General features: G+C 37.5%; 1 protein-coding gene across 1 annotated transcript in view; it reads left to right on the top strand.

The window, feature by feature from the left end:
- Positions 1 to 9,319: 9,319 nt before the first annotated feature.
- Positions 9,320 to 13,484, top strand: part of LOC148775825 (protocadherin-9-like) — a 435,328-nt gene continuing 431,163 nt past the window's right edge. The window contains exons 1-2 of the mRNA XM_088842819.1: positions 9,320 to 9,410; positions 11,511 to 11,603. Coding sequence (XP_088698945.1) covers positions 9,320 to 9,410; positions 11,511 to 11,603 — 184 coding nt within the window. The remainder of the gene's footprint in view (positions 9,411 to 11,510; positions 11,604 to 13,484) is intronic.

A 13,484-nucleotide genomic window follows, 5' to 3' on the forward strand; every position in this document is an offset into this window, starting at 1 on the left:
GCATTTTTGCTTATTCTACAGGAAGCATTAGCCACTACACTTTTACATCTAAATTCAATGTAGGTTTTCATATTTTTACACATAAATTAGTTTGTTGAAGTTTTCTATATAATTTTAGAGAAACTTAGTGAAGTGAAATAAATATTAATTAAATTAAATTACATGAAAGACATTTTTATCATAGCAGATAATTGATTTTAATTCACATATACACATTTATGGTGGAGACTTTTTCAATAAATAAAAAGGGAATATAATCATCACTTAATTCTAATCCTTATCTTTAATTGCATTCTTTGCTAACATGGATATTTAATCTAAAATTTCTGTATTCAACTTTAGAGTATATAGAAGGAAATCTTCAAAGGATATTTTTTATAGGTTGTATAATACAATTTCAGAGTATAGCACAAGCTAACATAATTTTTTGCCCACAGGGTCCATTCATATTAGTATTAAACTCTACTACTGACTTTCCATCTACTTTCAATCATTTTTTAAATCAGTAAGATATAAAATGGAAATTCTTTCTACATACATAAGTATTAGAAATATAAATTGTTGATAGATCTCCCTATTTAATACTATAGAGCAGAATGTCAATTTTTAAGGTTAAAACAAACTGTGATAATTATTTTGATAATTGTATCAGAAAAGACATTTTAGAATATCTACTTTCTATGACTATATGCAAAGATTTGTCAATCAAACTCATAAAACTAGCTTCCAAGATTTTGAAAATGTTTTAAATTCTTTATATTAAATGTCATATAATGGTTGAAAAATCTATTATTTAATACATTTGAAAAGCAAACAAAAATTATAAACTAACTCCCCATATTTTATTCAAAAATGAATTCATATTTCATTTTGTGCACTATATAAGTAAAATTCAAAGTAATATCTCCTAATTTTAGGCCATATATAATTCCCTAAATATATTGATAACAGCAGAAAGATAACTATAAACATAGATTTCTCTAGCCATCTGGTGGCTACGACTCCATGCTTCTACTCAGAGAGCACAGGTTTGATCCCACATGTGACATGACATGGCAAAAAAAAAAAAAAGAAAAAATAGAAGGATACCCTAAAATAATTTTTATCAAGAAAATGAGAGAATGACAGAGACAAATTAATTGTAGTTGTGCAATTACCTAAAGTAGCAAATTCATTGTAGCTACATAATTTAAATTATTCTAATGACTATCAGTTCAGGTTCAGTCGCTCAGTTGTGTCCGACTCTTTGCGATCCCATGAACCACAGCATGCCAGGCCTCCCTGTCCATCACCAACTCCCAGAGTTAACCCAAACCCATGTCCATTTTGTCGGTGATGCCATCCAACCACCTCATCCTCTGTCATCCCCTTCGCCTCCTGCCCTCAATCTTTCCCAGCATCAGGATCTTTTCAAATGAGTCAGCTCTCCGCATCAGGTGGCCAAAGTATTGGAGTTTCAGCTTCAACATCAGTCCCTCCAATGAACACCCAGGACTAGTATCCTTTAGGATGGATTAGTTGGATCTCCTTGCAGACCAAGGGACTCTCAAGAGTCTTCTCCAACACTATAGTTCAAAAGCATGAATTCTTCTGTGCTCAGTTTTCTTTATAATCCAACACTCACATCCATACATGACCACTGGAAAAACCATAGCCTTGACTAGACAGACCTTTGTTGGCAAAGTAATGTCTCTGCTTTTTAATATGCTGTCTAGGTGGGTCATAACTTTCCTTCCAAGGAGCAAGCGTCTTTTAATTTCATGGCTGCAGTCACCATCTGCAGTGATTTTGGAGCCCAGAAAAATAAAGTCAGCCACTGTTTCCACTGTTTCCCCATCTATTTGCCATGAAGTGATGGGATCAGATGCCATGATCTTCGTTTTCTGCATGTTGAGGTTTCAGCCAACTTTTTCACTCTCCTCTTTCACTTTCATCAAGAGTCTCTTTAGTTCTTCTTCACTTTCTATCTTAAGGGTGGTGTCATCTCCATATCTGAGGTTGTTAATATTTCTCCTGGCAATCTTGATTCCAGCTTGTGCTTCCTCCAGCCCAGTGTTTCTCATGATGTACTCTGTTAAATAAACAGGATGACAATATACAGCCTTGATGTATCCCTTTTCCTACTTGGAAGCTGTCTAATAAGTTAATTGTGCCAATATCTATATATGTAGATAATAGGTCAGGAAGCAACAGTTAGAACTGGACATGGAAAAACAGACTGGTTCCAAATAGGAAAAGGAGTACATCAAGGTTGTATATTGTCACCCTGCTTATTTAACTTATATGCAGAGTACATCATGAGGAATGCTGGGCTGGAAGAAGCACAAGCTGGAATCAAGATTGCCGGGAGAAATATCAATAACCTCAGATATGCAGATGACACCACCCTTATGGCAGAAAGTGAAGAGGAACTCAAAAGCCTCTTGATGAAAGTGAAAGAGGAGAGTGAAAAGGTTGGCTTGAAGCTCAACATTCAGAAAACAAAGATCATGGCATCTGGTCCCATCACTTCATGGGAAATAGATGGGGAAACAGTGGAAACAGCATCAGACTAAAGCCAAAAATAATTTTTTTGGGCTCCAAAATCACTGCAGATGCTGATTGCAGCCATGAAATTAAAAGACGCTTACACCTTGGAAGGAAAGTTTTGACCAACCTAGATAGCATATTAAAAAGTAAAGACATTACTTTGCCAACAAAGGTCCGTTTGGTCAAGGCTATGGTTTTTCCTGTGGTCATGTATGGATGTGAGATTTGGACTGTGAAGAAAGCTGATCGCCGAAGAATTGATGCTTTTGAACTGTGGTGCTGGAGAAGACTCTTGAGAGTCCCTTGGACTGCTAGGAGATCCAACCAGTCCATTCTAAAGGAGATCAATCCTGGGTGTTCATTGGAATGACTGATGCTAAAGCTGAAACTCCAATACTTTGGCCACCTCATGCGACGAGTTGACTCACTGGAAGACTCTGATGCTAGGAGGGATTGGGGGTGGGAGGAGAAGGGGACGACAGAGAATGAGATGGCTGGATGGCATCACCGACTCGATGGACATGCTGCTGCTGCTGCTAAGTCACTTCAGTCGTGTCCGACTCTGTGTGACCCCATAGACGGCAGCCCACCAGGTTCCCCCGTCCCTGGGATTCTCCAGGCAAGAACACTGGAGTGGGTTGCCATTTCCTTCTCCAATGTGTGAAAGTGAAAAGTGAAAGTGAAGTCGCTCAGTCGTGTCCGACTAGTAGTGACCCCATGGACTGCAGCCCACCAGGCTCCTCTGTCCATGGGATTTTCTAGGCAAGAGTACTGGAGTGGCTTGCCATTGCCTTCTCCAATGGACATGAGTTTGAGTGAACTCCAGGAGTTGGTGATGGACAGGGAGGCCTGGCATGCTGTGATTCATGGGGTTGCAGAGTTGGACATGACTGAGCGACTGAACTGAACTGAGTGATGCCAATCATTAAAGTTTGATATGTATGATATATTAGTTTGCTAGGGCTACTGCAACACAGAACCAAAACTGGATGTTTTGAACAGCAGAAATGTGTTGTCTCTAGTTCTGGAAGCTAGAAGTTGGACATCAAGCTGTCTGCAGAATTAGTGTCCTCTGAGATCTCTGAAGGATACTCTGTTCCAAGCCTTTCCCAGATTCTGGTAGCCCCATGAGTTCCTTTACTTGTATCTGGTGTTCTCTCTGTGGCCTCATATACTTTTCCCTTTGTGTGTTTCTCTATGTATGTGCATGATTCTGTGTCTGAATTTCCCCTTTTTATAAGATCACAGTCATATTAGATTAGGGCCCACCATGATGACATTGTCCTAACTTGATCATCTGCAAAGGAAGATCCTATTTCTAAATAATGTCATATTCACAGGTACCATAGATTAGAATTTCTACTGGGGATTGTGGACACAATTTAAATTGTCATGTATGGATATTACATTAATTAATTATATAATCAAGATTTTCCAGAAATAATGATAGAGATTTATATTTGATATATATGAATGAATGGAAGCTGCCAAAAATTAGATAGAATGTATTTCATGTTTAGTTAGTGTCATATAATTTCAATCTTTCCTTATACATCTCTCATTCTTCCCACTTAACTGAGAATGTATTGTCTCTCTACAATATATTAAACACAATTTATGTGACCAGATTGGTAATGTTTCCATATTTTAAAAGATGTTGCAGCTAAATTTTTGGAAGCCAACCAATAATTAAGATAATGATTTTCATGTAACTTTCTATCTTAAATCTTCATTCTTTTCTTCTTTCAACATACATTTAATGAATACCTACAATGTGCCATAAATTTTGTAAAAATATCTCATTATGAATTAAGTCAAGTAAATTGATCACTTAAATTATTTTATTTTGAAGCTGAATTTATCTTTCAAAAAACATTTGAATCATCCCATAATCAAACATTCTGAGAGGCACTTGTTAAACAAGACCAATCAAGCCACTGTTCTCATGGAATTTATATTCAATGTGACAGACTTTTAAAAAATGTACGCTAAATAAATCATTTCAAGAAATGATGAGTTGTAGAAGGAAAATAATATGAGATAGTGGGAGAGTGATGGTAGAGAAAATTTGAGGATGAGGCTGCTTTAGATGCAGTCAAGGAAATCCTCTCAGTGGAGGTGCACTCTGACTGTTTTTAGGAGACACCAAGTAAAAACTCTTGAATAAATATGATTCTCCATGTTTAGGGTTCTCACTGATACATTACATGTATGAGCAAAAACTTTTGAGGGAGGTTTTTGTTGTTGTTGTTTTCAATATATGTTAAAGAAGAGTAACTTTTATGAAATATGCCCGATGGTGAAAAGACATTTCACTGTCTTTGTTCATTTCATGTAGTGGTCTCAGCTTAAGCAGCTGATAATTCACTCAAACTACAGATTTTCTTATACCTTGTGGTCTTCTGGATTTTTGCCTTCCTCCCACTTTCTTATCCTCTATCACTATTTGGTTCTAAGGTGTTTGATAGTGGTTCAGCCTGCTTGTTAGGAAATACTGCTATAACATCTCTGAGAACATGGGTTCCATTTCTGTCATCCTGGCACAATTCACACATCTTCAATTGGCTTCATTATTTACTGTTTTGTAGAACAGTGACAGCACACTTGGCTCTGTGGGGGAAAAAAAGAAAGAATAAAGAAAAAAGGGAAAAAAAAAGAAGGCCTTTCTGCCCCAAGGACATGCAATTTAAGTTAGACAATTCAGACATAAAACACAACGGCTGAGAAACTGGTTCAATTTCAGAGTGAAAACAACCTGAGTTTTTATTCTTGTTTGTAGAGATGGTAAATTTACTGCTGGATACTTTTTTAAAGAACAAATAGATACAGAGAGATGGAAACACAGATTGGCAATGCTATCTTTACATTTTATTCTTTATTTTTCTGGCTACTCACTAACTAAATTTTATCCCCCATGATGAAATACTAAAAACAAAGTCCATGATGTTGCCTTAGATGGACACATGTACATGTAGATATCCTATTTTCTTACTGTTGGGTACAAAACAACTGAAATATATTCAATGAAATAAAATCAAATAAATGGAATCAATCAACCATCACCAAAAATCGTAAGTGAAATAGTTCCCTAATGATTATTAAACAGTAATCTGAAAAGAGTGAGGCAGAATTGACTGAAAACAAATATGAAACCGTAAGGCTAAAACCCGTTAAATACATTAGACTTTTTAAAAATCTGAGAAAAAAGTGTTTCTTCACTGACAATGAGTAGATGCTCAAGAAATATTTTTGAAAAGGAAGGAGTGAAAGAGAGTGATTCTTCAGAAAAGAAGTAGTTTTCCATAATGAGGTGGAAGACAGATGCTCTGGAAATACTTAAGAGCTTTTTTCCATCACTGCTCCATAATACCATTTACATTTCACCAAGAAATTAATATCTCACTCAGTTCAGTTCAGTTCAGTCGCTCAGTCGTGTCCGACTCTCCGCGACCCCATGGATCACAGCACGCCAGGCCTCCCTGTCCATCACCAACTCCCGGAGTACACCCAAACTCATGTCCACAGAGTCAGTGATACCATCCAGCCATCTCATTCTCCGTCGTCCCCTTCTCCTCCCGCCCCCAACCTTTCCCAGCATCAGAGTCTTTTCCAGTGAGTCAACTCGTCGCATGAGGTGGCCAAAGTATTGCAGCTTCAGCTTTAGCATTAGTCCCTCCAATGAACATCCAGGATTGATCTCCTCTAGAATGGACTGGTTGGATCTCCTTGCAGTATAAGGGACTCTCAAGAGTCTTCTCCAACACTATAGTTCAAAAGCATCGATTCTTTGGCGATCAGCTTTCTTCACAATCCAACTCTCACATCCATACATGACCACGGGAAAAACCATTGCCTTGACTAGACGGACCTTGGTTGGCAAATTAATGTCTCTGCTTTTTAATATACTATCAAGGTTGGTCATAACTTTCCTTCCAAGGAGCAAGCGTCTTTTAATTTCATGGCTGCAATCAGCATCTGCAGTGATTTTGGAGCCCAAAAAAATAAAGTCTGACACTGTTTCCACTGTTTTTCCATCTATTTCCCATGAAGTGATGGGACCAGATGCCATGATCTCACTAAGAATTACCTAAATTAAACAAATAGGCTACTTACATTGCATGTTTTTAAGAGAATGGATGTACTTTGGATGACAGAAATCAAAGAAATACCATTGTTTCTGGATTCAAGGCCCTTCAACATAGTGTAGTTGTGGGTCGGCTGCCACCAAGTATATGGGATGAAAAAGTGCAAGGAAAACATGTAGGATTTGGACGAGGATAACAGGGATGAGTGGAAAAAGTGGTTAGACAAACTCAGAAAAAAAATGTCACCACATAAGCCACCAAAAATATTGTGCTTTTAGTTGTATAACAGGGTTGTCAATGATCTGGTTATTTAGTTATCACTTTCCTTTTCAAACTGTTCTAAAAGATGCAAAAAAAACAATAATCACCCTAATCTGTCTTACTGAATATGGGCTGCTGGAAATTATAACTACAGATTCTACAGAGACAGAGAAACAAATAAGTAATTTAATTTCCAACCTCCTGAAACTCATATCGTTTCAAATCATTCAGTGGATTTTATTCATTGTGCTTATTCCACTGTAAAATTAGAAGTACAAAGAAATACATAAGTCTTTGTATTTGTTATTGGCTATAAATCTTTAGAACAAGCTTAAACTATGGTTATTTAAAACTATGTATCATGACCACATTTGCAGGTTTTTCCCAATATTTAGTTAATACTACATAGACAGACACTTATTAAGATTCATTTAGTTGTGAAGTTAAATACATCTTGCCTTCAAATTATATTGGTAACATATAATAATATATAATACAAAACCATGAATTGTACTGGATATGGATTCTATTTGTTAGGAATATTCATTAGCAATAAAGTAGTTAGGAGGACATAATGGTGCCCCTCTATAGCAACAAGAACAAACTGGAACTTGCCCATTTGTATGGGTAGACAGAACTTAGACTTTCATAATTCAAAATGTGGATAAAAACTATCAAATAATAAAATATTATAAATTTGGAATCTCTAACCTATGATCCATAACTCCACTGAATCCATGGATGTATATTCCAAACTTCAGAGTTGATTCCTGTAAGCTGCAGTATGTACAGGGTTTGCAATTTACTGGAGAGATTTCATTAACTTATCAAAAGATACTGAGAAAAGAACAAAGAAAATTTAATAGCATTTTGTAAAGCAAAATTTTATTTCAGTATATTTATACTTCAACTATTGTGGACATTTTATAAAACATCCAATATTGGGGAATAACTAAACTGTTACAAGTAATAAGCTGTTACATTTGTGACTGGTTTACAGCTTATAAAGAAGACTCACAAGAAACCATGCTCCCAATTTCCTCCCTTCCTCCTCACCCACCCTCCTCCCCTTCTTCATTACAAAATCATCACCAGCATCTTGTGCCTATCAACGGTTAGATACATTTTGCCAGATTTTTTCTTATCCTTTCTTTCCTCAGCTTACTTTGCTGACTTTTATAGATAAAATGTGCTGAGAGTCTCCCCTACTATTTCTAAAGCTTGATGTGCTAAATAGATGATTTATATTTTGAGTCGGAGGCCAGCATTATAGTTTCTTTCTTTTCTTTGTATTCCATTTCTTCTTATTTAGTTGACAGGTATACAAAGGAAGATGGTAATAACAATTCATGCTATAGGTTTGAGTAAAAAATAAAACTAATATTTCATTATTCAAATATTTTTGCTTATACTTGCAATAGAGCAAATAAAGCATCAGTAAATTGTAATCATTACTAGGAAGCAATTAATACAAGGTGAAAATCTCCGACTCTCACAGTGCAGTCTATTTTCAATAGGAAACTAATCACCATTATTAATAGTAATAGATAAATTGGTGTTTTTCTGGAGAATCTGACACCCTGCAGACTAATTCTCCAGGAAGCTTGTTCTGGAATCTGCCTGGTTAGCATGCTGAAAATTCTTGAATTCTTTCATTATATTACAGAAAGATATATTGCATTTTTCTAGGTAGTTTAAAAAGAAAAACCTATCTTTTAACTTACTTCTGGCATTTTCTACAAATGGGGTCACCTTACAGAGCTTCTGGCAAAATAGCTTTATGAGGCTGCTTTGAAAGCATTCAAAAGAGAGAAAACTTGGATTATCAGAAGCCAGTTGGAAGAATCTGTGCATGAGAAGCAAATGGGACCCTGAGCCAGCTGGACCCTTAAACAGACATCCAGCAGAATTCCATCTGGACTCGGCTGGGAACTTCCCTTGCAGCCTGTGCAATGTGGAATGTTCCCTGGCTTCATCCTCATCTGGTTCTTTGGCCTACACCTCTCTGCCCTGACCCATAGCCTGTTCCACATTTGACCTGCTCCCTTTTCCTGCTCTGACTCTTGGATGAGCCCCTGTTGCCATGACTATCAGCCCTTGGTTTTTGACTCAGCCTGGCTTCTGGTCACAGCTTTTGCACTCACACATAGCTCAGTTCTTAGCTTTGGATTCAGCTGCAGTCTTATTTCAGAGAAGGCAATGGCAACCCACTACAATACTCTGGCCTGGAAAATCCCATGAATGAAGGAGCCTGGTAGGCTTCAGTCCATAGGATCGCTGAGTCGGACATGACTGAGCGACTTCACTTTCACTTTTCACTTTCATGCATTGGAAATGGCAACTCCAGTGTTGTTGCCTGGAGAATCCCAGGGATGGGGGAGCGTGGTGGGCTGCCGACTATGGGGTCTCACAGAGTCGGACACGACAGAAGTGACTTAGTGGCAATGGCGGTGGCGGCGGCAGTCTTATTTGTACACTTGCTTCTGGCCTCTAATTTGACCACAACTTTCTTGGTTTTACACATTGGAATCCAAGGTCTAGACCCAAGGTTCCAAATATGGGCCTGAAGGAGAAAACTTCAGCTTGATTATTGGATGTTATTTGGGTCCAGTCCATGTCCTTCTTTAGTGAATGGCTTTGAAACAGTGATTCATTACTCATCCCTAGTAGGGAATACTTCCCTACCCTAATCTAATATCTGTCAGTTCAGTTCAGTCGCTCAGTCGTGACCGGCTCTTTGCAACCCCATGAATCACAGCACGCCAGGCCTCCCTGTCCATCACCAACTCCTGGAATTCACTCAAACTCATGTCCATCGAGTCAGTGATGCCATCCAACCATCTCATTCTCTGTCCTCCGCTTCTCCTCCCACCCCCAATCCTTCCCAGCATCAGAGTCTTTTCCAGTGAGTCAACTCTTTGAGCCATGGGTAAATCAATCCTGCCAGCATGCTTACTCTTCTGTGAATGGTACAAGTGTTACCATAAATGGATTTCTATCAACAATTCAATTTAAAATTATACTGAACATGTACAAGGGGAAAGCACATGTTAAGTACAGTACTAGACATAAAATAACCACATAAATAATAATTAGAATGTGCCAAGTGTCCCATCAGTTCAGTTCAGTCGCTCAGTCTTGTCCAACTCTCCGTGACCCCATGAATCACAGCACGCCAGGCCTCCCTGTCCATCACCAACTCCCGGAGTACACTCAAACTCATGTCCACAGAGTCGGTGATGCCATCCAGCCATCTCATCCTCCGTCGTCCCCTTCTCCTCCCGCCCCCAACCTTTCCCAGCATCAGAGTCTTTTCCAGTGAGTCAACTCGTCGCATGAGGTGGCCAAGGTATTGCAGCTTCAGCTTTAGCATCAGTCCCTCCAATGAACATCCAGGATTGATCTCCTCTAGAATGGACTGGTTGGATCTCCTTGCAGTCCAAGGGACTCTCAAGAGTCTTCTCCAACACCACAGTTCAAAAGCATCGATTCTTCGGTGATCAGCTTTCTTCACAGTCCAACTCTCACATCCATACATGACCACGGGAAAACCATAGCCTTGACTAGACAGACCTTGGTTGGCAAAGTAATGTCTCTGCTTTTTAATATACTATCAAGGTTGGTCATAACTTTCCTTCCAAGGAGCAAGCGTCTTTTAATTTCATGGCTGCAATCAGCATCTGCAGTGATTTTGGAGCCCAAAAAAATAAAGTCTGATACTGTTTCCACTGTTTTTCCATCTATTTCCCATGAAGTGATGCGACCAGATGCCATGATCTTTGTTTTCTGAATGTTGAGCTTCAAGCCAACCTTTTCACTCTCCTCTTTCACTTTCATCAAGAGGCTTTTGAGTTCCTCTTCACTTTCTGCCATAAGGGTCCCATAGGCACATTAAAAAATAACAATAACCACAACAGAGCAAAAAGAGTTCTTAAATGGCAGAAATGATGTGTGTTGGGGACATCAGGGAAGTCTTCTTTGTAGAGGTAGAATTTGATAAGAATCTTAATGAGCTAGAAGGAATTGGGCAGAAAGTTACACAATGTAAGTGGACCTGACCAGAGAACAGAAAGGAGAAAAAAAAAACAGAAATTGTAGAGTATGAAACATTGTTAGGGAAGTAATTAGCTTTCTGTTTGGGCATAAAGATAATGTTGGTTCAGGAAACTAATACCTAGGCAAACAAAATGGACTGATTGACTGGAGTTTTCCACTAAGGACTTGGAAGCTTGTGTGGGAAGACTCACTTTAATTGCAGACATTGTGTATTTTACTTATAACTTAGGAAAGTTTTTTTTTTTTTTTTAATGTTTTAAGAGACAGAGAGACCAGGACTTGGGTGACAGGGATAGGAGGAAGCCTTATATATATTCCAAGGTTTTATGAAACAGTGTACAAAGTGTACGTGTTTAGAATAGGTAGTGAAAGTAAGGATAGAGAAGAATTGGTGGATAGGAGACATGTTGCATAGAGCGCGCATGAGAAAGCTGAAGTGTTTGTGCATATGCGTGCCTCTGTAAGTATACTATTTCCCATGGGGAATATAGATCATAGTTTCAAGAATAATATGCCGTATTTGTCCTTTTAGAAATTAAACTTTATGGGAACTTTCTTGAACTTTATGGGAATTTTTAGGAGTCATAATATCATCTGAAGCAGTCCCCAAACTTAATGGTGTATCAGAATCACTTGCAAAACTTGTCAATTTCTTTCTCATTCAAGCATTAGGTGAGATATTTGAATATTTATTTTGAAAAAAAAAAGAAAAACAGTAAGAACCTATTTGGGAGGGGACCTGAAAATTACTGGTTGTGGAACTCAACCTTCAGTTTTCCAAGAAGTCATAACAAACTCCCAGGGACACTCTTGACCTGATGAAATTTCTGTAACTTATTTTCATGGCTTCACAATAAAATGAATTTATTTATACTTATGCCAATACAGATAAAATTGTACAGACTGCAAATGGCAGAATGAAGTATGCATATGGACAAATTATTCAGAAGAGAATTTCAATAAAAAATCTTGATCTGTGTTTAGAAACAATTTTCTCATTTTTAATGGAAATTACTGTTGGCCAATTAGACTAGATTGTATTTTCTATGTAGCGAAGAGGCTAGTGGAGTTATCCCACAATGGTCCAGTTGGATGGATTCAGTATGTCCTGCTAGCAGAATTACAGTTGAAAGTCTGTGATTCTTTTTTTATCTTGCTCCAAGCTCCATGGTGCTCAGCTAAGCAAGAAGCTCCAATTGCGTTCAAAGATGGCTCTTCACTCGAATGAGCACCGTGGGGTGCAGAGCATGACCAGAGTCTGGCCTTGTGCAGGAGGCTTTAACATATGCCTCATTTTAGATCAGGCAATACCAAAAAGGATTCTCTGGAAACTTCAAGGCATGTGCATATCTCTAATTCACAATAGGAAATAATGAATTACAGAATAAACCAGGGTGAACCTAATATTTGAAAAGGAAAATTTATTAGAGCAAACATTTAAAAACTAACTGATTTTCATGTCTGGATTCTGTCTATGCATTCAACTCATGTGTCAGAAAACACAGTAATAATTTATAGGTCAGTGATGCCATGGTGTTTACAGATAAATTCATATACATAAACATTTATTCTCTTTCAAATAATTTATGTATTTTAGGATATAGGCCATTTTTATATTTTAGTAAATATACTTGCATATCTATGAAAACTTTCATCTTCATTTTTCAAATTTCTTTTTGTCACTGACTATCAAAGATGATAATATATGCTCTATTCCCCAAGGCCCTCTCAGATAGTGCTAATTCAGCAGCATTTTTCTCTCATGCTGTCAGGTTCTACCCAGATTTCTTTCCTTGACATTTGGAAGGATATGTCTGCCTTTAAAGCTACAGAAAAATAGCAATGGTTAAAGGGTTTTCTGTTTTGTTTTGTTTTTTTCTTTGCTGTTGCTTTGTTTACCTTTGTGTGTCTGTTTTTGCTTTGGATAAATACATGTTTTAATTTTAAATATCCCAAGATATCAGTCTCCTAAGTAACATAAATGAGAAATCTACCAAAATTTATGAAATATCACAAGCCAGTAAATATCTACAATCTAACCAAGGCTAGTACAATTTACTTGTATATGTTTCTCTCTTTTTACATCATTTAGGATAAGGCTGTTAAGATTCTCCAATGGGGACTAGTTTCTTAAGAAGTTGAGGGGAAAAGATATTTAATTATGTCTCAATAAATATGTAACATCAATACTTATTTTTTTATTATAAGTGAACTCAATATTCTATAGTTATAGAAAACAATAGGACAACTTGAAATCTAAGCTCGAAGTGTTTTAATTCAAAATTAGTTGCAAAATCTTAACCACTAGTTTTCCTTAATTCTTCCATAACACACCGTGTTTCAAAACTGAATTATGTAGTTTTTGCTTCTTTGTCTTCCATTATTTGTCCTTGACTTGGATTGAGTTGGAGACAGACCAGAGCCCTATACCAACTTCTTTTTTCACACCTGATCCTTCATCTGCCCATCCGTCTTTTCCCACTTACCTTCTCGCACATGTCTGAGGGTCTACTACATGCCGGGCCCTTTGCTAAATATGAATACAAAATATCC

The sequence above is a fragment of the Moschus berezovskii genome, chromosome 13 (assembly GCF_049115385.1).
Source record: "Moschus berezovskii isolate FMDL1 chromosome 13, NW_MosBer_1.0, whole genome shotgun sequence".
Lineage (NCBI taxonomy): Eukaryota > Metazoa > Chordata > Mammalia > Artiodactyla > Moschidae > Moschus > Moschus berezovskii.